At 39.1% G+C, this 26753-nt stretch overlaps 1 protein-coding gene and 1 pseudogene across 1 annotated transcript; both read left to right on the forward strand.

Annotated features, from left to right (window-relative positions):
* The first annotated feature begins 4949 nt into the window (after positions 1-4949).
* LOC137241709 (cell division cycle 5-like protein) lies at positions 4950-8532 on the forward strand. Its single transcript, XM_067769174.1, has 4 exons — positions 4950-4954; positions 7467-7574; positions 7649-7779; positions 7841-8532. Exons 1-4 carry the CDS (start codon positions 4950-4952, stop codon positions 8530-8532), a joined length of 936 nt encoding a protein of 311 aa, XP_067625275.1.
* Positions 8533-9146: 614 nt separating this feature from the next.
* On the forward strand, positions 9147-24309 carry LOC137241710 (protein transport protein Sec31A-like; annotated as a pseudogene).
* Positions 24310-26753: the final 2444 nt, after the last annotated feature.

Here is a 26753-nt window from a genome sequence, read left to right on the forward strand (position 1 = left end):
TGAGATGGGGCGTTTTTGAAAAGAATTTTGAAATATTTTATACACCACTATTTTTAAAAAAAATTGTTCCTGTGAATTATTTGTCTATTATATTTTAATATTATTTAGTAAAAATTACTGAGATATATATATATATGATCGAATTTGTTTTGAGCTCTATATATCCATGAATTAAAAAAAAAAAAAGATTGACATTTCAGTATCTAATTTTACATAACGGTTTTAATTTTGCAATTGTGGAGTAGTACATCTTGTACTGAATCCACGTCGACCGCTACACTTGGTTGTTTTGATTCTTGTGTAATCAGGCGACATACGATAGATGGTATTTGAGCTGAATTTATGTCAGTGCCATTATTAGCTTTTTTCGATGGTTTAAAAGTGGAGACAACTTGATCCTCAGTGGTGACTGAAGCCTGGCCGCATGATCCGCAGTCTGACGTTGGTTCAGCAATGCGGTTCGCCTGGACTTTTAGCCTGTTCACGTCCACGTTGCCGTTGCCGTTGCTGTTGGTGTTGTTGATCGCCAAATTGATGATGATGTGAAATGTTAGTGGTATTATGGGAATGAGTACTATTTGAAGGAGAGTGAAATATTAATATCATTTTATTTTTCTGCCGATTTTAATACTAACATATGGTTTTCTTTTTCGCCACTACATTGACTTTCGGCAACATGTGCGTTGTAATGGGCGATTCATCAATTTTGATAAATGTTTGATCTCCAATACTATCAATCCAGGTGCCGAAACTCTATAATATAAAAAAAGAATCGTTATTTATCAGTGAGTTAAAACACCCTACCACATCATTGTTGAATTAAATAGTTATAGACTATTTCCTATATTTGCTCTTATTGCTTGCGCCACAGTCGTGTATTGCGATGAAATTGTTGAAATTGGATCCGCGTCCGAAGGATCTAAAACCTCACACTCAGATACATCATGATTCGACTTATAATGTATACATACATTATGTAAAGCACAGCAAACGTTCACTATTTGCTTAGCTTTCTTCGGCGAATAGTGAAGCTCTCGTGCACTTAGGATACACCTCCAGCGGTTTTTCAGCACACCATTCGTACGTTCATTAATGTTTCGACATTTTGCATGCGCTTCATTGAATGTCATTTGGTTTGAGACTTTCGCTGGCGAATTATGAAGTGTCATCAACCACGGTTCTAATGGGTATCCATCGTCTCCCAATGAAAAAATTAAAAGAAATATTTTTGTGGTATTAGAGAATTAATATTATTGACCAGGTTGTAGGACCTACAATCTTCAACACTTTACAGCCCCAATATAGATATATGCTTCTCCCTGTCCCGATTCCCTCCAGGGAATGCTTACACTCTAACACGCATTTAGATGCTATGCTATGCGAGATTATTGCCTTAATTGCTGCTTGGCTGTCAATATAAAAGTTGACACGTCTGCAATTTAAGCTATTCTCTTCCAGTGTTTCTACTGTTTTGTTTACGGCTCATTCTTCAGCTTGAAACCCTACAGTAATCTGACAGCTTGCAGGATCTGTTTATATCCGGATCAGCTCAGTACGGATCAGCTAATAAGCGTCCAAAAATATAGAGAGAGGTGTCAAACGACGCGTCTTGACATCAGTATTAATAAACCGAAGCCGGAAAATAAAAATTTTATCTCTGTCCGAAGATATTTGCACTTGAGTTTGGCGATTTTCTTGTCGTTGGCGTCAAAAAATATCGAAAGAAGTGTCAAAAGACGCGTATTAATCTCGAGAACAATAATCCGAAGGCGCAAAAGAAAAATGTTATCTCTGTCCGGAGATATTTGCAGTTGAAGTTGGCGATTTTCATGAGGTTGTTGTTGTGTTAGTACCCACAAAAAAAAATTGTGCGTCACCGTGGCGGTAGCCACGGTTATACCACACACCCGGACTTGGCATGGTGTAGCCCAGGGTGATTTTTTAGCAGTGTCATGCTGTCGTATAGAACTTCCGGCGATTTCAATGGCCACCATGATCTATGGCATATGGAGCATGCAACTGCAATTGTTCCTAAAATACAGAGCCGTAATAAAATCCTCAAATCTCTTTCCGGAAGCACTTGGAGTAAACGCTCATTACCACTTACAAAGCAATTGGCCGGCCGATTACATGCTACGCGTCCCCGATATAGTCACCAAGCCTGCCAAAATACTATCCTCTTGCCCCTTGGACTTTGATGGGGCGAAGCACTGCTAAAACAACAACAAAAACCACTTCCACAACTGATCACCCCGCACTGCATTTAGCAAAAAAGGAATATATTCCGGAACACAGTTTTGTTTGGAAAATGCCGCGCACAAAAAAATTTTTAAAATTTTACGAGTTTGGGTCTAGAAAAGATAGGAACCGTAAAAAATATATTACAAGTGTATTACGTTATTGCGGGTACGCGCAGTCGACAAGACGAGAATTGTAATAATTTATTTGTAGGTAAATTAACGATTTTATAATTTTTGATAAATTAACTCTTTCTCGCGGTAAATAAAAACTAAATGTCAAATTTACCCGAAACAGCTGATTCGAACTTCGAATTCTTCTTCCCAAAACTTTTGGGAAAAATCTTCTCCCAGGGAGTTTATAATTGGGAGAATTTATTTTTGGGAGAAACAAATTTGTGGGAGATGAACTCCCATGGGAATATTCAGAATAGGGTTGTATATGAAAAATGTCATCGTGTCACGGCCTTGAATGAGACGCGAACATCACGGTGACATACATAATACGGGCCTAAAACCAAATCGAAACCAGCGGGAACCCTGCAAAAATTGTTGGATTACGTGTTCCATTTTCTTCATGTTGGAGTACTCTAACAATACTCCTTTACAATGCGTTTGCGGACCACCATCAGCCGATCATTGCTCGTTTTTTAACGACCGTGGTCACGACACGATGAAGATCGAACAGAGTTGCCAAAACTAAAATATTGCATACCAATAACTCATAATAAAATTTTACTATGGCAACTCTGATAAAATGCAACCGCAAACTTGTTTTATGTATACATACTATAGTATAGAGAAATATTAGTTTCTTTATTCACGCAAATGCTAAATAACACAATCCGACACAATTCCTCTTTAGTACTTTGGAATATGATCCTCTGTGGGTGCTCCATGGAGTACTACAGTGAAAGTACTTTGGAAAGTACTCTATGGAATAATCACAAACAAAGCGAGAGTGGGATCACCTACTCCTCTCCTAGGACATCGCTATCTAAATTGGAGCACATTTTTTGTATGAATACAGATTAGTTTTGGAACACTCCTATACTCCTAAAGGAGTATTCTTTACACTATTTATGGAGTACTCGCGTTTTTTGAAGGGAATTTCATAATTATTAGTGTTGGGAACTATCGAATGAATTCAATTATCGATAGTTACTGAATGATTATAACTATCGAATGAATTTTTTCATTCATTCATTTGAACTGCTCTTTAGACGGCCCATACATCACACAAAAGCCATGCGCAAATATAAAACGACGAAATTTGTGGAAATGAAAATTTTGGCATACACCACTCAAAAACACTGCGCAATATTCATTTTTAATGTAGCGCAACAAATAAAACATGTGTTTTAATTGTATAAAAAAGGCACTAATTGTATAAAAAAAACACTATTTATTTTCCACAGTGCTGGTAATTCACAGTATAAGTCGAAAAACTCGCCCCAGAAGCGTTTATTTTCCATTGTATTTATAATTTTTATATTTTAGTTGCAAGACCAGCTCAACTCATTGCAGTACTGCGCAATATTCATTTTTCAACTAGCGCACCAAATGAAACATGTGTTCTAATTGTATAAAAAATTATTATGTATTATTGAATTTGTGTGAATTCCTGTCACAAGCTAGAGATGGTCCTTACGCCTTCGATATTAACATTTTTAAGCAATAATTACTGATGTTATATTATCACAAACCACAGGTAAACTGCGTAAGATTCACCACACACGAAGAAAAAAGCATGTGCAATATTTGCAGACATGCGTAAATATCAAAATCGTTTTGATTTTAGCGCAGTTCTCTGCGCAAATAGCGCAACCAGTGCACACACCAGGCAAATCCTTGTGCAAAGTGGTAATTGTCACAAGGATACTTGAGCCGTGTAATTGGCGTATTAGCTAGCCAGAGGTCAAAAGAACAATTTCTGGATTGTTTTAGTTACCGCAGGGTGTAGCTAAAGAACAAAGCTATATAAGACAAAAGACGTCCTTTTCCAATGAAACGTGATCCAGATACGGCTAGAGATTTAACATGCAAATGCAACAACAATGTGACCATATGCATCAATTTGTTGTTGCATTTGCATGTTATACTATTTTCACACAGACGGCTTATTGAATAATAAAGGCAATTTTCTACATTAAGACGCTTATTGAGCTCAATCTTCCCTACAAAATTCGAATCTATTATTATTTCATTAGTAGCTAATCGAATGCCTAATGAAGTCAAAAGCACAATGCAACTCTGTTGGCAGCTTTCCGCTTCCGTTTCCGCTTCTTAGTTGTTGGTGTGTTCAGGGCTTAAAAATGTCATTTGTCAAAGCAAATGTCATTGTCTGCATGGCGGAACGATACAAGGTGGCCGCATCGAACAGCTGATTATAACCTTTTTTATTTGATTTGATACATCAACTACCGGCGCAGTACGATTTTGACATTTGCCCATCGAATTTACAAGTACATGAAATTTTTTTTGTTTGTAGGTATGTCACCATGCTCCCACCTTGTATCGTTCCGCCATGATTGTCTGTCTCATCCTTCATACTAATCGAGCAGTTACTTCTGTGTGAAAGCACAAAATTTACGATTTCATTTGCAGGTGAAATGAGATCATTAAGTTTCTGTGTGAAAACAGTATTAGATTTCTATCCGTATCTGGATCACGCGTCATTGGAACGTAACAAAAATGTTAAATATGACTAAAATGGTGTAAATAATGACAATATTCAATTTAACTGCCTTTGTTACATGTTCTGTAAAGTGCATGCATGATATGCAAATGACCTTGGTTCGCAACCCACTGGGTTTTTTTGGTCTTACCACTTCGTATTGCCAATATATCAGTACTCCCCCAAACCTGTGGAGAGATTTTATGCCGCTATAACAACAACAACAACAACAGGAAAGAAGATTACTTAAAATGGATTTTTATCTGTATTATTCAAATCTGTTTCAGAGGCATTATTGATTGCCTTAACTTATACATATACAAGTATGTACATCGATTTGACATGAAAAATACCTTCAATGTTTAAATTGCTGTTCAAAAATATTATCATATCTAGTTTATCTCCTTTAAGTCGGTTTCTCCTGTCGTTAATTATTTGCCCTGCTTTCGAGAAAACTCGTTCTGACGGAACCGATGTTGCGGGTATACATAAATATTTTTTCGAAAGCATATGAAAAGGTGGCTTATGACTCAAAAAAGAAATTGCGATAAACAGCTGTTAAAGATAAAAAAAACTATCGAAACCATAAGGATAGGATAGGTTAGGTGGTAGCTGCCCTGATAGGGATAGTTCACTTGGACAACACGAAGGTCCGTTGTGATACCACATACACCAAAAATAACGGTGACTTAGATCTAGCTACTTAGAGAATTGTTGGGTAGCAACGATAAAGCTCCGAATAATACCGACCTCAACTTTGGATAAATCCTTGGGAGATCCAAGTGAGTCGCAACCGAAGTACTTTCGCCTAATTCTGGCAAAAGCTGGGCAATCAAGCATAAAGTGATTTGGTGATACACCTCATCATCCTCCATACAGCTGCAGCAGGATGGAGTTTCCAGTATATTGAGACGTACCACATGGATACCCATGGGACAGTGCCCTGTCAAAACCCCAATGACCATTGATAGGTGAGCCTTAGTGAACCCAATTATTTCAGCAGACCTCCTGCCATCCACTTTCGGCCAGAAAGATCTTGCTACCCTGCAAGACATGGTGTCCGCCCAACGTTTTCTGAGCTGACTCGAGGCCCAGCTATGGAGGAGCAATCCACAGGAGGCCAGCAGGCCCGAAATCCCTACAGCCATCTTCATCCGGTTCAGTTGTACCGATGCGGGCTAAGAGATCCGCTTGACAGTTACCCGGGATATCACTATGGCCCGGGACCCAGATAATCTTAATTGTAAAATAATTCGATGCAATCGCAAGCAAGGTCAGGCACTCCCAGACCGCCTTCGATCGCACTGCGCTTGGATCAGAGTAGATGTTAAATTTCCTAACTGTAGTAGCACTGGATAGCATTCCATCCACCGCATCCTTAATCGCAGCAACTTCCGCTTGGAATACACTGCAGTGATCAGCCAACTTAAACTTGCGGCTTAAATTTAGCTCTTGACAAAATACCCCCCCACCAACCTTTCCATCCAGCTTCGACCCATCCGTGAACAAGTTAACCGGTCCCATGCCCCAGATAATTCCTCTTCCCCACTCCTCTCTCTGGAATGACTGTGGTGAAGGTTGTATAGGGAGTAGTTATCGGCATAAAATAGTCCGTTCTGTCCGGGATAAAGTCGAAACTGGTAAGAAGGCTAGAGTGTCCGCGGTCAGAAAGTCCATATCCCATATCGCGAAGCCTGACCAACGACCTTGCCGCGGCCGCTTTTCCCGCAATATCTACTGGGTATATGTTCAGCATGACGTTCAGTGCCAAGGTAGGTGTTGTTCTGAGAGCGCCACTGATACAACCCAGAGGAGAGGAGAAAGGACACCCCCCTGTGGCGTGCCCCTGCACACCTTCCTCTTAATTATGGCCCCTCCCCACTCCGCTGCGACAATTCTGCCGCATAGAAGTTTGCTAATAAATTCAACCAGAGCCGCCTCGACTCCTAAACCCACCAGAGCTCTTTCGATTGCCCCCGGTAAGACATTGTTAAAACCTCCCTCGATGTCTAGAAAGGCACCCAGAGCATACTCTTTGTGTTCTAGGGACCCCTCTATTTGCTTTACAATCGAATGGAGAGCCATTTCCGTCGATCTGCCATTGCAGTACGCATGCTGTGAAGCCGACAGTAGGTACAGCTCAATCAAACGCTCAAACGTCTTAAGAAGAAACGACGAGAGACTGATTGGCCTGAAATCCTTAGGTGATACATGAGAGCTTCTGCCGGGCTTCGGAATGAAAATAACCCTAACCGTGTGCCAAGACTTCGGGATATAGTTAAGCCTGAGGCAGTTATTATAGATGATGGCCAACCAGCGGCAGGAAATCCCCAAAGACTTTTGAAGTTGCGCAGGAATGATTCCATCCGGGCCCGGAGACTTATAGGGCTTGAACGACCCTATAGCCTAGGTTATTTGACTTTCCCGTATTGGAATGGCAGGCACTTCTGCGTTGCCAACGACCGCCGACCATGCAGGCGAAGATCCCTGCGCAACTGGGACATCGGGAAAATGATTGTCCAGTAAAAGACTCCTCACTACTCATCGACCAGTCCCCACCATCTGCATTTGGCCAAATTAATGCCAACACAATGGCGTACAATTGCGCCGATTATTGGACGCACGGCGGCACAATGTTTAGAACGTTATGAATATTTACTGTAAGTTATGCAGAGATGTGCAAATAACATCATTTTTATATATTTATGTATATATTTTACTTTGATCAATAAAGTGATCAAGCACAACATAAGGAAGATGGAGAGGATGGCGGTGATGATCCGGGTAAGCTGAAACTAGGAGAAATTGATCCAAATTCCGAGACGAAGCCTGCATGTCCCGATCTCAAAGATATGGATGAAGATGGTATGAAAATTAAAATTTTGTTTTTTTTTCGCTGTAATTTAAAATATTTAAATGTAAATAGAACTGGAAATGCTGTCTGAGGCACGTGCTCGTCTTGCCAATGCACAGGACAAAAAAGCAAAGCGTAAAGCACGCGAAAAACAATTGGAAGAAGCACGTCGATTGGCCGCACTGCAAAAGCGTAGAGAATTGCGTGCTGCCGGTGGTAATCGCAGACGTGTTAAAGGCATCGACTACAATGCAGAGATACCATTTGAAAAGCGACCCGCTATTGGTTTCTATAACACCTCAGAAGAAAATGTTGAAAAACTAGAACCAGACTTTAATAAAATGCGCCAACAGGACCTGGATGGTGAACTGCGTTCAGAGAAAGAAGAACGCGAACACAAGAAAGATAAACAAAAGCTCAAGCAACGTAAAGAAAATGATATGCCCCTAGCTATGTTGAAAAATTTAGAACCCGATAGAAAACGCTTCAAACTGGTGTTACCGCAACAAAAAATATCCGATCGCGAGTTGCAGCAAGTGGTCAAATTGGGACGTGCTAGTGAAATAGCTAAAGAACCTACACCTGCACATTTCACCGATCGCATAATGCAGGAAACACAGAATATGATGGCGCTTACACATGTGGAAACACCGTTGAAGGGTGGCGTTAACACGCCATTACATGAATCAGATTTTTCAGGAGTGTTACCTAAGGCGCAATCAATTGCTACACCTAACACTGTTATTGCCACACCATTTAGGTGAGTATACATTCATAAGTTTTATTGTTTTTTTCTGCGCGCATTTAGTTTTTATCCCAAACCGGACCCACCCAGGGTAATTTTTTATAAGCGCGGCCGAAGGCCGCCAACGCAGAAAGGTGTTCTATTCAAAAAAAAAAAACTATGGATAGAGCCTTATATTTCGAACCCTCTCGGTGTCATTTTACGGTTTTTTGTAAATAGCTTTCGACAGAAATAAAATGTTTGATTTCCGCTTTCGGATTCTTAAAACGGAGGTCGAGACGCGTCGTACTCATACGTCATACTACCTTTGATAATTTTTGATAAAAATTAAGTGGTGCACCGTCTTGTAAAACGTTACCGAATATTTTTGTGACAAAGCAAGCCATGTAAGAGGCGACTTAAATCCACAGAACCAAAAGCTCGAGAGATTTTAAAAAAATCCTTCGTTCGGTAGTCAGGCAAGTGCCAAAGTGTACCGGATTCATAACCAACAAAGAACTACCAACGTCCGTAATACTCCCAAAAATTTTCCATAGTTGTTGTTATTGTTGTTGTAGCAGTGAACTTTCCATAGTTGTTCTTACCGTTAAAACAACCAACAATTCTGAAAGTACGTATTTCCCTTTTTCCCCAATGCTAGGTGAAAAACTATATGTCATAATTTTATTGCTAATATATAAAACAATCCTCTGATATACACGAAGAATCTCGTGCGCGTGTTCCAATTAGTTTGGGTGAATTAACAATTACTGCAAAAATTTCTGAATACCTATTTCAGAAGTCCAGTAGCCTCAAACAAGCGTCGAATATTAAGAAACTTAGGAAAAATAAGTGTGTTTTTATTCACTAAGCAAACTTTTACTAATCCCCTCATACATAAATAAAAATTGCTTATTTTTTAAGCTGTTCCATTTTCGCAGACTTCAGAAAGATATCTGGTCTCCTACTGGCTATGATGGTGCACACACTAATGGTCTCATTGTTGGCGGTTGCGAAGGTGGTCATGTTATGATTTATTCAGCTGCTAAAATGCTTGCCAACGAAGAAGGTCTCATAGTACGTCAGCATAAGCATACCGGTCCTGTCAGCGGTCTTGATGTTAATCTTTTTCAAACAAACTTGCTAGCTTCGTGTGCCTCTGAATCTGAAATATTTATATGGGATCTCAACAATACCACAACACACAAGAATCCGGGAACTAAAACACAACCACTCGAGGATGTACAAAATGTTGCCTGGAATCGTCAGGTACAACACATATGGGCATCGGTCTTTAGCTCACGTTGTGTTATTTGGGATTTACGTAAAAGCGAACAAATTATTAAACTCTCCGATACACAATCTCGTGTAGGTTGGCATGCCATACAATGGCATCCGGATGTGGCCACACAAGTTTGGCTAGCTTCAGAAGATGATCAAGCGCCTGTGGTACAATTATGGGATTTACGTTATGCCACTGCGCCTGCAAAAACGACGCAAATACATCAACGTGGTGTTTTGGGTATGTCATGGTGCCCGAGTGATGTTGATTTAATGGTATTTTGTGGTAAAGATAATCACATTTATTGTTGGAATCCAAATACAGAACTACCTGAGGGCGAAATACTTTCTGAAGTAGCAACAACGGGTACATGGTATTCTAATGTGCAATGGTGTCCACGCAATCCTGCCCTGGTCGCAAGCTCTAGCCTTGATGGTAATTTTTCTATTTATTCTCTATTTGGTGGCACCCAACAGCAAGTACAAACATCGAACAAGATAGCAGATTCATTTCCTGGTATGGATCAAATAGCTCAATCACCCATACCACAACAATCGACACAAATAGTATATCACGATTTAAAACGTGCACCCAAATGGATTAAAAGGCCATGTGGCGTGTCTTTCGGGGTATACTAATATTGTAAAATACTTATAGAATGCACATCTAAGTTTTTATATTTGTTTCAATGACAGTTTGGTGGTAAATTGGTATACTTTAATGGCAAATCGAAGCAGGTGTCGCAAGTGTGACCGAACCAGATTTGGTGCAACGCGCTAACGCATTGGAACGCTCGCTCGCTGATGCAAATTATATTGATTACTGTCGCGAACGAGCCGATCAAACGCATGATCAGAATGGACGCTATTTATGGTATTTTATTAAAGCAAATTTCGAATCCAAAGGAGGAAATGTTGAATTTACTCGGTAAATGATAGTCTTATGTAAACATGTATGTATGTTAGTGGCGTATTAAAAGTGTTAATTTTGTTATTTAGGTTCCAATAAGGAAGATATCGATAATAAATTTGCAATATTTGTTAAAGATGATGAAAAACCAAAAAGCGAGGTCGATCAATTGACAAATCGTTTGGCTAATCTAACGCATGTAAGTGAAATTAATTAAGACGAAATTCGTTGAAATGAAGTTTTAGGATTTGTGGAAATACACATATTGGCCTATAACTTAAACGATATGCTTACATACTATATATGCACACATTTTAAGGGTCGAATTCGTATTATAATTATTTGTATTTTTATACAACCCTCTAACTTTATTACAAATACTTCTACAGCAGTTCGCTACAGAATGCCACTTCCAAAATATTTTCCTCATCTATCAACAATAGTTTACTGTGTGCTCAATTCTTCTCATCTTAATTTGGTCCAGTGTTCTGACATATTTTGTTCAAGTAGCAACATTTATATTAAAATTATTATCTGTTCAAAAATTAATCTCAAGTTTTTCCAAAACTTATTTAAATTTTATATATTCTTTTTGTAGTGGACTCAGTTCTGAATCCAACATCAATGGCGTCCGCAAAACAACCGCATTATTTGCACTACGATCTTTGTAGCTAATTCTTTGTTATATTTATATATTAATTACTTGTCCTTTGAATCGCAATTAATGTATTAAACATTTTTAGCAACCGATGATGAAATCTGATGAAAATTCCGCACAATCAACAAAACCATTTGATATTCCTAAACGAGAACGTCAGTAGAAATAATTTCTGTATATTGTATTTAAAATTGGTTTAATTATATCTTTACAGATCCCGACAGTCTCATCAATGAGGCCATTCTCACTGGAAATTTTGAAGCTGCCGTCGAACTCTGCTACGAATCGCAACGCATTCCAGAGGCTTTAATTATCGCCTCCACAGCTGGCATTGATTTTCTTACCAAAATACATAACCGTTACTTACAAAAACAGCAACATGAGGTATGCCAGGTTATAAGCGCCTTAATTACACGTGATTGGTTAGATATTGTCAATCGTTGTACTATAGAATCATGGAAAGAAGCTTTAGTAGCCGCACTCAATCATAATGATCGTAAAGTGGTTGATATTTGTGAACGTTTAGGTGATCGGATATTGCAAGAGCGCTCGCAAAGCATTGAATATACCCGTAATGCCATGTTATGTTATGTGTGTGCGGGTAGTATTGACAAATTGGTCACCGCTTGGCATCAACTAAAGGCGTTGGAGCATCAAAATAACAATTACAAGCCCAATACTGTTGAGTTGCAAGAATTGGCGGAAATTGTGATGTTAATGAGTAAGTCGCTACAACAGCAAGGCATTGCTTTGGAATTAAATGGTCACTTTGCCGATTTTATAAAAGAGTATGGTGGTATATTAGTGTCACAAGGTGCGCTCACAGCCGCCTTAGCTTATATATTTGGATTGGGTTCGGGTACTAATGAAGAAAATATGGAATTGGTGGAATTACGCGAACGCATATATAATGCGGTAAATTATAGAAAAGGATCAATGGTTACTAATGGCCGTCTGCCGCATCATTCAAGACAGCAGCAGCAAACACAAAACACGTAGCTTTTTTTACACGATTTACCCCAAACACAACACGGCGGTTATGGGACTACCCTTCAAAAAACGCGAGTACTCTATAAATAATGTAAGGAATACTCCTTTGGGAGTATAGGACTGCTCCAAATCTAATCTGTATTCATACAAAAAATGTCCCTACAAGACGGAGGTAACCAGTTCACTCACACATTCAAAGCTTTTTTCGCTCTCCACTAACATATCGACGTTTCATGCTGTCATCGAAATGACAGTTCATTAATTATTCCGGAAAACATTGAAACGCAAAAAAAATATATTTGTTTACAACGAAAAATATCTTGTGCTTTTAGTTGTGACATGTGACGGAAATTAAAAATTTTGTTGCAGAGAACACCTTTTTGCGTTGGCGGCCTTCGCCCAAAATAACATTAAGTTAATTTTAGTTGTGACATGTGACGGAAATTAAAAATTTTGCTGCAGAGACCATCTTTTTGCGTTGACGGCCTTCGCCCAAAATAATATTAAGGGTAACGTTTTACAAGACGGTACACCACCTAATTTAAAAATATCAAATAATAATAAAAACGGAGATCGAGGCGCGCCTTTTGATTCCACGTTTGATAATTTTTGATAAAAATTAGGTGGTGCACCGTCTTTTAATCCGTTACCATATTAAGTTGTATAGAATCGACGGGATGGCCTACAAGGTTTCATGTCAACTAAATCGCTCTCGATATGGTCGGGCTAGTACCTTAATGGTTCCCGGAACGTACCCGATCTGCATCCGGCAAAGGACCAACAAAGTCGATAACGGGGAGTGTCCTTATCGCTACAACAACAACAACATTATTTACCTTCTGATTTTCATTCATACGTATGTGCATTTTTAAATAATAAAAAAAATGTTATATTAATCGAATAGATAGCATCTCCGCCGGGTTGCGATTCAGCTCAGAATATGCCATAATCAGAGGAAATCTATAACTAAATGCAGATTCACGTGTCATTTGCCAAGGATACAAGGTACTTTACAAGCAACATGCTTTGCAATACGGTACCAAACTGGTTGGATTTATTTCCCTAAAAAAGGGTGGAACTACGCATCTTGGTTTGCCAGTATTTGCTTCGGTAATTTATATTGATTAAAAATTGCATTAGTAGATAATGTAATGTGAATTAAAATTTAATAGGTAGCCGTAGCAAAAAAGCAACTGATCGGCATGTAACTCTTATTTATGTGGCGCCACCGGGAGCTGCTGCTGCTATCCCAGAAGCATTAGAAGCAGAAATGGCTTTGATTTTTTGCATCACCAAAGATGTGCCATAACATGATATGGTTCGCGTTAAGCACGCTCTCTTAAGGCAAAAAAAATCGCGTCTAGTCAGGCCCGATTGTCCAGGAATCATCGCACCAGAGAGGGTAAGTAAATTGGCTACCATATTAAATAATTTGTCATGCTTTTGTTGATAATCAAGAATGCGAATACGACAGAGTTCGAAGTTCATGAGAAAACCAATTAATTTTTTTAATTAGCGTTTGGAGAGAAAAATACATATGTATGTATGCATAGAACTGCATAGAAGTGGAGGCATTAATTAATTTATTATCAGAAGATTTGCAAGATTTTTGTCATTTTCCCTGCATCTCAGTTGTCATTACATTGCGTTAAGAGAGGACATCAACACCTTACTACCCACAGCCAGTTAAAATTTTGTAAATTTTGCTCTTTTCATCACTGTTTCAAAACGTGGAAAGTTATATATCGAGCATTCCATGGAGAATGGTACATTTTAGCAGACTTTCGCATTGCCGGCATTATTAATATTCAATCCTTAGAATGTTTAATGTAGTCATATCAATAGTTCCCACGATGGTGGGGCTAGTACCACAATGGTGCTTGTTACCGGAACGTAGATAGATATATAATTTATTGAGGATTGCACAGTTACTTGCACATCTCCTTCACAGCACCTCATCCTAGCCGACTTCCTTGATGGACCCCAGCAGTGTTCTTTGCTTGAGTGATTAAATGTGGGAATGCTCTGGCCATGGTGAGCCCATAAACTTAGCCCTACGTCTTGAAATTGCGCCGCAATATAGAAGGATATGGTCCACCGTCTGTTGATCCATCACAAAATCGGTATGTTGTTCGATATTATACCCAGCTTTTGCATGTGACTGTTCAGTCTACAGTGTCTTGTAAGAATAGCCGTTAGGGTTCTTAGGTTATCTTTTTGAGAGGCCTATTAATGCCTTAATTCGAGTTGTGCTGTAACCCCCTAACAGTAACTTAGATTGACTCAGGCCTGGCATATTGCGCCAGTGTTCTCTCTTTTCCCTCCCTTCTGCTAATAAATGCCCCTGTGGGCCAACTGGCAGGAACGGCTCGGGATCGATGGGTCATGCAGTTGCTGCCTCTCTTTCCGTGTTGTCCGCCTGCTGTTGTTGTAAAGGAGTGCTTCGCCCCATCCAATAGGTGCGACCGATCACAAATTGTCATCAATGTCCTCTAACGGGAGTCCAAAGAAACTTTCTGTTTCAACAGGTGTGGACCATAATGAGAGGAGTGTTAGAGGCGTTGGTTCCACAATACAGTTAAAGAGATGGTTGGTGACATGTGGGGACACATTACAAGCAGGACAATGTTTTGTATGTCGGGGTTGATTCTGGATAGGTAAGAGTTACGTTACGTTATCCAGCTCGAAGTTGAGCTAGAGTGACTACTCTCTTATTTATTTTTTTAATTTAATTTAATTATTATTACGGCTGTTTAGGCCTAAAACTTAAACTACTAAGTACAATTCATTGTTATAATCACTTATTTCTATTGAATATGCTGTTGGAATGCCATGTGATTCCGATCAGCATATTTACTAGCGTGACAAAGGGACGAGTCTGGGAGCCACTCATTACGACGTTTCCAATCCTCCAGTGCTCCCAGCTTAAGGCAACAAAATTTGGAACTTATATTTTTCAATTATATGTGTATTTTAAGCTGTCGGAATGTATTAGTCTCCGATCAATGCAGCTAAACATGTCTTTGGATGTTGGAAATTGAAAATAACCCCTCAACTTTGTTTATTAAAGACGCTGTCGGAATGCATGAAGATTCCGATTAGCACAGCTCAAAATATAATATGAGGTTGAAAAGGACGTATTTCCAATCCCCCCTGCTGCAACTTTTATTTGGCCTTATTTTTGTTACACATTATATAATTTTATTGTTATATTAATGCTGTCGGAATGCGAGTGATTCCGATCAGCAACAGTAAATACCAGCTGGAAATACCGAATTCCAGCGAAATTAGTTGTTGGAACTGTCTGGAGTTACAGGTGGCCACCGATTTTCTTTTCCTTAGGGCCGGATGCATTGTATTTTGCTGCTCCCAATATTACCATTCCCTTTTCGCGCTCCAGTATCGGTATATCATGTAAAAAAATAAAAGAAAAAAAAACTTTATCTTATTGGAAAGGTTTTACAATGCTCCAATAAACTTTTTTTAAAAGTATTGAAGTTATTACTACTTTTTGTGTGATTAGGAAGTTCATTGAAATATTTTAGGCCCTTATATATATGACCGTCCTAAAAAGATTCTTTTCCGACAAACGCAGCAAACCCATTTCTCAGTACTGGGGTCAGGAGAAGGACCCGGATTGGGGTCGATACCTTCCCGGAAGAGGAGAGTATGGCGCAGACCCGCTGCAAGGATCTGCTGGGAGAGACGCGACAAATTAAACATTGAGTCAGCCTGCTCATTGCCCTCCACTCCTCTGTGGCCTAGGACCCAGGCCAACAGTACTACGTTGTGTGCTCCTAATTGATTCAGCTTTTCTACGCACTGAAGGACCAGTGCAGACTTTATTTCGAACGCCGCAAAGAAGAGTTACTGATATTTTGGTTCTGGGTCCGAAAACTCTGGCTCCAATCCCCTCTGGCGTCTTCGAGCCATATATGTACCATACGATCTTGAGCAGACTAGTAATACATTGCACCCGCCTATACCTATACAGCCGTACCAAGATACGGAGCAGCCCATTACATATTGGCACAACCGGAGCACTGCTGGACATCCATCCTATATGAAAGCTATGCATTCAAAAGTGTTTGTATCAGTGGCTGGTGCACACCGAACTAAAACAATGTATGCTATATTGAGGCCTGCACAAATACCATGCTATGTTTATGTAAATAATATTACTGTTAATGTCAATTTGCACGGCTGAGCACATACAGTACCTACGTTTATACAAGGTGGAACACCACACTACCTACATGGCGATGTAGCCACCGATCAGGTTGTTAAAAGAGATTAATTAAAATATGTTATTCATAAATACTGATTCTTATATTTTCATTATCATTAAACTGTAGACTAGACTCATGACGGGTATTCTTACTGGACACTGCTTTCTGGCGTCACATGCCTTTAAATTAGGCTTGGTCAGTGATAGCAGATGTAGGAAGTGTGGGTTGGAGGAGGAAACGATCGATTACGATCTGTGCTCGTGCCCTGCGCTTGCCAGGCTAAGACTCCAGCTGACAGCTGTCAGATCTAGAAGCAGCAAGTGGCTTAAGTTCTAGGAAGCCGCTAACCCGCTGCACTTTGGGTGTCCCAAGACAAGTTCCGTACCTGCTCCGAATAATTTGTAGCTATCTAAGCGACAAAGTACTCCCTTTTGATACAGATGAGGGACTAAGAAAGCACAACACCACGGGCGGTGTCCCTCAGGGATCTGTTCTAGGTCCAACTCTTTGGAATGCGATGTATGGCGGGGTGCTACAAATCGACCTTCCCGGAGGCACGGAAATTGTCGGCTATGCAGATGATATTGTCGTAGTAGCAGTGGCCAAGAAACTTGATCTGCTCCAAGCATTATGTAATGACGCCGTGAGAAGAATAAAGGAATGGTTGACGAACACGGGGCTGGAGATGGCTAGCAATAAGACAGAAGTGGTTCTGATGAGCTCAAAGCGGACTGTGGATGAGTTGGTCCTAACCATAGGAGATTATCAAATAAATTCAAAGCCCTCCTTGAAATATCAAGGGCTAGCAATAAGACAGAAGTGGTTCTGATGAGCTCAAAGCGGACTGTGGATGAGTTGGTCCTAACCATAGGAGATTATCAAATAAATTCAAAGCCCTCCTTGAAATATCAAGGGAGTAATCATTGACTACTACATTGAAAACTAACTTTTAGGGAGCACTTCAGGGCGTTGTTTCTAGAGTTAGGAACCCTAACGCGAATAATGCCCAACATCGGCGGCCCAAGCGAAGCTACCCGTCAGCTATTATCCAACGTAACCAGCTCTATAATATTATATGCAGCACCAGTATGGCACAGATCTAAAATGGTCCACCAAAAAGTTATACTAGCAGCCTACCGCATTACTGCTATACGAATAGCATGTGCTGTTCCCACGACGCGATCCAGTTTTATCCAGGAAAATCCCAGTAGATCTACTCTCAGGTGAAATGGCCGATCTGTATGGCATTGGATTCAGCCGACCATCTGAAGATGCTAAGAAAAGCGCAAGGTCACGAACAATAGTTAGGTGGCAAGAACGGTGGGAAGATTCGAGAAAAGAGCGCTGGACCTTCATGCTAGTCCGGAATATAGCGTAATGGTACAAGCAAAAACAAGGCGAACTAAATTACCATCTCACACAGATATTGAGCGGGCACGGTGGCTTCAAGGAATATCTACATAAGCGTGGGGTAGAGGAGCATCCTTTCTGTCCAAGCTGTCCATCCGAATTGGAAAGCGCAGAACATGTAATGTTTCACTGCCCTCGTTTTCACGGCGTAAGACTGTCTGTAAACAGAGTTTTTGGAGAGGAACCTTCCATTAGGAATTTAGTTTCACGAATTTGCGGACAAATAGATTGTTGGATTGCTGTGAGCAAGATGGCCTTTATAGTAATGACGAAATTGATGCATGCCGAAAGGGAGCGCAGAGAAATGCGCATACGAAGTAGTGGCGACTAAATCGCCTCCCCCCCCCCCCCCCCTAACGTTATGCCTAACGGCGGTCCCACGGGGTGCGGACACATGAACAGGATTAACCTGGTTTCATTGGGCCACGTGAGGGTAGTGCGCTACCACAACGTCCAATAAAAAAAAGACAAGTTCCGTCGTGCCTGGTGCTGTTGGGTGAGCGGCCAGACAGCAGGGTGCAACAAATGCACCTTTTAGGGGAAAATAAGATGTAGCAAAAGAGTATATTCTGTATCATATGATCAACTTGGAGACAACCAAACGTTTATTATCCTGTCCAAAACAGAACTGGTGCACGGCACTGCTGCTAAAGAAGGATAGGCGTAGCCATATCAATTCGTTCCCGGTTAGTCGGGGAAAGCAATTTTAGCATTAATTTGTCCTTTTCAATTTGAACATCCATTCAAGAACTTCGCATAATAGATTAAACAGTCATCTGTATTTATTTGGTATTATAGCACGTCTAATTAATTTACTTCGTAACATAAATCAATTGTCCCTTGTTATAATTTTATGTTCTCTATGAATGCAACAGCAAAGTATCTTTGGGTGCCCCTGCCAACGGAAGATGCATAGGCATGGTGGAGGTTCATTTGAAGTTACTTTACCAGGCCCTGATTCTAGTTATCTGAAATTTCTCTTGTGCCTTTTGCCTCTCACAAAAGAGCTATGTGTGAAGCCCTATTTATGGAATACTTTTCGGCTTATATTAAAAACTTTTAATCTATTCTTACTGATATGAGTTTCTTTTTCATTCTAGGTAATTTGATTTTGACGATGTGAGGATAGAAATATCCCAAATATTCCAGCTGTGGCTGTAAGAACATACATTTGCTCAAATTAGAAGAAAACTGCACGGTTGAGCACATCCAGTACCCACGTTTATACAAGGAGGAACACCACACTACTTTCACGGGGATGTAGCCACCGATCACGTTGTTGTAAGAGCTTATTTTAAATATGTTATTCATAAACACTGTTTCTAATATTTTGTTTTGGTTTTTACTATAGAGTCAACCTGTTATATAAGCGATGTCATCTATGCCTGTAACTTAAGCGCCTTCAGATGTAATAGTTACCGCGGACGCGGTCACAGGAGTAGTTCAATACGTGGGGATTACACTAATCAAGGACTTTCAATATCGGAAGGTTTTCCAGCACCATAACAACACCAACAATATGTGCAATCACCCGAATAAATTGTACAACAAACGTTAACACCACATCATCAGCCAGCAACAACAACAACAATCGCAACAAGTTGAAACTTCTAAACAATTAATGACTAGTGAACCACCAACATATCCGCAATATGCGCAAACATCAACACCAACATATGTCGCCTACTTTGCAACACGGTGAAGATGGCCAAGGCCATTCTGATTCTAATACTGATAAAGGCGAACCATTGGCAAATTTAAAAACTGAAACAGACCACGAAAAATGTAGATGATGGTATTAATTCTAGTACGGATAGTAAAGAATTTAAACCTAGGAAAAAAGCTAAACTTGATAAAAACTTAACCGAAGATGACAATGTTTCTAATTCTAATACTAAGGAAGATGAACCTTTGATAAATATGAAGCTTAAAACAGAGTTATCAAAAAATGACGATGATGATAATGATGTTGATACAAAGTCCAATGTTGAAAATGATGAAAATTATGAAACAGAATATGAAAATAGTATGTGTGTGGATATAACCTGAAGCAAAACTGTCATATCCGGTACGACCAGAATTAGATGTTAAGAAAAGAGCCTACATAAAGAGGCTCAGTATATTTATGGAAAATTTTTCATGAGACAATGCCCAATGTATGTATTTCAATTAAATTCACCACATTGTTGGAAAAAGCATCTAAACTTTATGCATCGTGTATAGAAACCAGAACATTTACAATTTAAATATAACGAACGTGGTGCAAAATGTAAATTGTGTGATATTCAAGCAGCTACACCAAGCTTCAAAAAATTATTGGACCATGAGATTTCTCATAAGCCTAATAGTTATTATTTAAAATGTAAATTATGCGATTGGAAGACGAAAATACATTCAAGTATGAATTTTCATTTACGTGTACAACACGCTGAAACAATTGATGTAACAACGAAAAGTTTAGAATTGACTGTTTGTCCATATTGTAATCACAATGGTATTTACGCAAACACTTAATACAGGAACATGAGAAATCAGTGGATGAAAGAACATCTTTTCTATGTTTAGAATGTGGTGAACAATTTAGAACAAATACAAGTTTACGTGTACATGTTTATGAAAAGTTTGCTCATTGTACACCACAAGATTTGAACGGAAAGATCTTGAGGGTATGGTTACACCTATGTGGCATCTACAAGCTATTTATAATGACTAGTATGGAATGAATCCGGATATGGAAGAAAACGGAGGTGACGAAATGAATCACCATGCTTCTTTGGATTCTGGTGATACTCCTGACATGCTTCCTAATTTCGCTACGTCTGATGTTACTATACCTACCAAACTAATATGACTCTGCAAACTGATGAGCAACACTACCAGTGCAGGAAAAATAAGAACTTCAAAACAAGGTTTCGGAAAGGGAACGACTATTAATAGACGTTAATGTATTTATATAGTTTATAAATATAAAAATTCATATATGTAAAGTTCACTAGAGTAATAAGAGAATAATTTAAATTGTAAAAAAACATTGTATATATGAATAATTTATAATTAAATATTATCTGAACATAAAGGACGCGTTTCATTCATAGAAAAAGCGATTTGACAGAAGGTAACCGATACGGGTAACCGATAGGTCAGTTACCCGTGTTGTTGTTGTTGCATATGTTTTGGTTAGCGATAACGAAAACATACCTAATGAGGTAACTTAAAAATGTAAATAACATCGAGCGAGAAGGAATGTCGAAAAGACAATAGGTAAGAGCGAGAAAGCGATTCACACGTACACTATTTTGAGAGAGCGCATGCGTTACCTTTTTCCCGACAGCAATGTAAAAGTCATTAAGACGATAATTGGTGGCCAAGTTATTGGTAACGATTAAGTGATCGATTAGGTAACGGGTACCTGTCGTGTAGGGGTGCTCCAATTAAAATTGCGATGTCCTAGCAGAGTAGTAGGTGATCCCACTTTCGCTTTGTTTGTGAGTATGCCATAGAGTATATTCCAAAGTACTTTCACTGTTGTACTCCATGGAGCACCCACAGAGGATCATATGCCAAAGTATTAAAGAGGAATTGTGTTGTCGGAAAGAATTATCGGAGTGAATTTAATTTAAAATGAAAGTAAATGAAGAGGGGCAATACAACTTTTATATTTTATACTACGAATATTCTTATGTTATTTAGCATTTGCGTGAATAAAGAAACTAATATTTCTCTATACTCTAGTATGTATACATGCGCTGTTGCATTTTTTCAGAGTTGCCAAAGTAAAATTTTATTATAAGTTATTTGTATGCAATATTTTACTTTTGGCAACTCTGTTCGATCGTCATCGTGTTGTGATCACGCTCGTTAAAAAACGAGATATTATCGACTGATGGTGGTCCGCAAACGCATTGCAAAGGAGTATTGTTAGAGTACATGAAGAAAATGGAACACGTAATCCAACAATTTTTGCAGGGTATGAATAGCGCCAGCCAGTTTGTTAGTACACCAACTGGTAACTGGAATGCTTCAGGTATGCCAGCAGCACCTGGCGCTACCGCACCTTTAACACAACAGCCAACAGTTCCAACATTTTTTAATCCATCTGCAACACCGGTGCAGGCACCAGTTACAGCAGCCAAACCACCGCCTCCAGGCTGGAATGATCCACCAGCATTGAAGTCATCACGTGCCGTAAGTTGAGAACTATGTAGTTTGTAATACATATCAAAATATGAAAGAAAATTTTGCAGTTAATAATAAATAAATAAATCTACGCGATAACTTCCGATGAGATTTTAGGCTAAGCTTATCTTCCAATTTGCGTCGTGCTCCTTTAAATTTTTCATACAAATTGGCGGGACGGGACCTACCGAACGGCATAACAAGTCAGAGAAGTTTTCACTAAGATTCTTTTCATGGCAGAAATACACTCGTAGTGCTTGCCAAATCACTGCCGAGAGGAGACCCCGCTTAGAAAGACTTTCTTCTAATGGAATAAACTTGTTTCTAAAGTGTTTATGTTTGCCGGGGCGTGAACCCACGATCTTCGGTGTGGAAGGCGAAGAACGCTACCACCATACCACGACGGCCGCCGTGCAATCTAATATCTATCTGAGTTTTTTTTTGAATATTATTTTAATATTCGATAAACCATGAAATATACTGTAAACGGATTTTGTAATTTAAAATCCATTGAATATCAAAGCAGGTATAATTAACAGCTGAAATCAGCATATCAGTCTCATCTCATGTCTCAAAATTTGATAGATGATTTCGGTTTTCTAAATCTAAGCTAAGGTAAAAAAAAACCACCAAATGAATATAGCTCACAGATAGAGATAATTAACTCATATGTACATTGAGCAAATAATATAACACTGTATTTCGGCAACTTATTTTTTATAATTGTGATCTATCCAGGACCTGCTCACTAATTAGTGACCTATTTTTTGAGATGTGTGAAGTTTACTAAATAGCAAATTGTCTCAAAATTCATTCTCACCTCAAAGTGTCTCTAATAGGGATTAGGGACAGCTTACTTACTCAGATGTAAATTAACAGACATTCTTGGTGTCTGGGGTATAATATAATTTTGCCAAACTGTTGTGCTGGGAAAATAAATACAAATACAATAACCGTATATACTAGTTTTTGTATGTCAAGACGTAGGGCTAAGTTTATGGGCTCACCATGGCCAGATCATTCCCACATTAAATCACTCAAGCCAAGTGAACTGCTAAAGTTCATCAAGGAAGTCGGCTTAGATGAGGTGCTGTGAAGAAGATGAGGGCACACAAGACCAATGGTTGCAGTGCAATCCTCAATTAAATTATCTATCTACCGGTAATATCAAAGTCAGATCATAAATGTTTCCGAACTTTACACGTATCTTTATCAAAATTTTATTCATTTTACGCTGGCACTCGACGCTGGCAGAAAATTATTAATCACGAAAGGGATGATCCAAGTTTGCTCTTGGGGGCACCGCCACAATTCACCTTTGAGTTTTTTAACTCAAAAAGAGATTATACGAGTGAATTCTCTGCACAAAATTGCTGGCAGGTATCGAATGCATGCATATATGTTCCCGGTTTTTTTACTTGCAATGAGTTAACGTTTTGCCTGCTGACATAAATTAAGCGTTTAATTTTCCCTATAACTAGGAACTAACAGTTTTTTTCTTGATTTTTAATATATGTAACTATACCAGCATGCCACGTATGCATTTCATCTGCTAAATTAAAAAATAAGAAACTCACCTTCTTACCAAGCAGCCCAAAAAGCCGGATGCACCCGCTTCCGCACCCATAACTCATCCCCTCGTTGGCGTTGATCCAAATCAAAATCAAAATCAAAATGTTTATACTGATCAATATGGACAATATCAGGTAAAATGCAACTAAGGACAAGTATATAAGAGAATTTGTAGGTAACCTTTTCGGTGTTATTTTATTGCTTTTTCAGCCACCACCACCTACCGCCAACAGTATTATGTCAATCCAAACGCAAACTACAGCACCGGGCAATTACTATAATCCAACATTGCAGCAAAATAACAACGTAACAACACAGCAATTTCCACAACAAATGAACTTCCAAACTTCAGCTATATCACAGCAGTCGCAGCAACAACAGTCATGGAATACGCAACCACCAAATGTTGGTTACACAGAACAGCCTGCACCAGTGCAAAGACAACAAGAGCCACCTAAAGAGAAGCCACCACTACCAGAGAAGTACATTTATCTACAAACTGTGGTGGAAGAGTTAAAGAATCAATGTTTGACTGTTACCGCTGATCCTGTATGTATTGCCAATTATTCTGAATTGTTGTTGTTGTTGTAGCAGTGCTTCGCCCCATCCAATAGGTGCGCCCGATCACAAATTGTCATCAATATCCACTAACGGGAGTCCAAGGAAACTTGCAGTTTCCACATTACAATTAAAGAGATGGTTGGTGTCATGTGTGGACACATTGCAAGCGGGCATACATTTTGTATGTCGTGTTTGATTCTGGATAGGTAAGAGTTTAACCTGTTACAGTATCCAGATCTAAGTTGACCTGGAGTGACTCGCTTTTCCCTGGGGAGTATGCGGTCCTCTTCCGCAAGTTTTGGGTACTGTTCTTTGAGTACTGGATTCACTGGGCAATTCCTAGCATAAAGGTCCGACGCCTGTTTGTGGAGTTCACTGAGGACCTGCTTGTGTTTTTTTGCTTCATACGGCTGAGTTTTCGGGTGCCGTATTTCCTCATAATGCTTACGGAGATGACTCTTTAAGCCCCTAAGCGGTGTTGGATCTTCAATCAGATGTCTGTTGGGATGCCCAGGTTTCAGGGTATTCTACAGAAACTGTTCGGTTAGCATTTCATTTCTTTCCCTAATTGGGAGTTTTCTCGGTTCATTGTGCAGGTGGTATTCTGAGGACATAAGAAGGCAGCCCGTAGCGGTTTTGGGGGCAGCATTTTGGCAGCCCTGTATTTTCTTCCAGTGAGTGACCTTTAGGCGTGGAGACCATATCGGAGACGCGTACCATGTAAACGTCTATTTATATTTACCCCAAGTTCTGCCGATTTATCGAATTATATTAAATATTTGTTACAGCTCTGAATTTTCCTTACAATTGCTAGTGCATGCTCTCCAAAATGTAGATCCTGATCGAAAGTCCCACCCAAGATTTTAGGGTGTAAGACAGTCGGTAGGGTAATGTCATATGGTCGACATTTGGCGCGGCCTTGTAAATATGTTAAATAAGGTCACCGATGATTTGGTTGGTGACAATATCAGGTTTCGCGATGCGACAAAACTGGAGAGATTGGGGAGATAGCTGTTTATTTTATTACAAAGGTCATCGATGTAGGAAACAATAGCATAGGCGTAGAAGCAATAGTGACTCCTGGTGGGAAAGATAGCTATTGATATCTAGAAGTTAAACAGAAGTTTGAATATGAGTTTTTTTTAAGTTATTGCAAAAAAAGCGTTGAGGATTTTTAATATCTTACCAGGTACCTTCGTACATGTTTCTAAGAATGAAGAATAAAACCCATTTAAACTCAATTTTCACCAGGACAAAGCCGCTGAGACTTCGCTATACTTTAACATACAATACTTTACCCCATTTTAGCACAACTATCATTTTTTGATTTTATTAAATTTTATAAAATGTTTCTTCGTCTACAGTTCCATTTCCGTATTGGATGGTAAATATGGCTTTCGCATTTTCCCCATCAATAACTGTGATAAGGTGGAAGAAATCTATGCGCGTAAATCGCAACATATTATCTTGGTCGAGCGTTTCTTCAATAGCTCTCTAGAGGTGATGGTGATAGCAGAGAAACCCAACTGTTTACAAATGTTACACTAAAAAAAGAATCAAAATATCTGCCATTGCGTCTTCGGCTCAAATACCCACAGTATATGAATGAATCGAACGCACCTAATTATCTGCCTAACGGATAGTATACATATTCATCAAATCGAAAATATTGCACCAAACGAACGGTCGGAATACTGAAACAGTACACATATTCAAAATCGATGAGAAGGGTGTGATGATGGTAAAGGGTGAGTTGTTGTATACCATACGAAAACCACTTTAACCCATCCATATATTTGCATTACAGCTAAAGCTTTACAAACAGCAAAAATTGCTGGCGCCAAGCAATTGGAAAAAGCAGTGAAGCATTCATCACACTGTACGGATGGTGCAAAGTTAGAAACTGCTGTTGTAACTGCGGCCACCGACACAACGGTCATCTCTATATCCCCGAGTAGCGGCTCGTCCGACTATCTATCGAAGACAGTATAATCATATCTTTTGCCAACACAGGTTAGCGATGTGCTTGCACAGGAAAAGATTTCAATTGGAAAACAAAAACTAATTAAGAGAGTTTATTTATTATTAAAGTATTTACTTTTCTTTATATAAATAGTATTAATTTAAGTTGCAATTTCATGTACATATATAATAAGGGATGCCGTGATACGATTGCTGTCAGAATTAGATTTGAAACCATTCAATACTCCTGCTAAGGGTTGCAGAATTATTGCTTCAATGATTAGATTTAGAACAATAATAAAACTGACTCAATTACTAGTCGTACATTTTTAAGTTCCTCAATTACGACAGCAATCGGATTCCACGACACCATTGAATATTCTTGATCTGAAAAAAAGAGTAAATCTAATCTGTTGTTGATTTAAATTGATTCAAATAATTGGAGTTTTTTCTAAAGCTTAAAATTATTTACTGTTCGCTTGGAAAAGATTTCAATTGGAAAATAAAAACCA

The sequence above is a fragment of the Eurosta solidaginis genome, chromosome 2, assembly GCF_040869045.1.
Source record: "Eurosta solidaginis isolate ZX-2024a chromosome 2, ASM4086904v1, whole genome shotgun sequence".
NCBI lineage: Eukaryota > Metazoa > Arthropoda > Insecta > Diptera > Tephritidae > Eurosta > Eurosta solidaginis.

Coding starts and splice junctions, on each gene's coding strand:
- LOC137241709 (XM_067769174.1), top strand. Junction 7,575..7,648: donor GAACGTTATGAATATTTACT/GTAAGTTATGCA, acceptor TGATCAATAAAG/TGATCAAGCACAACATAAGG. Junction 7,780..7,840: donor CAAAGATATGGATGAAGATG/GTATGAAAATTA, acceptor AAATGTAAATAG/AACTGGAAATGCTGTCTGAG.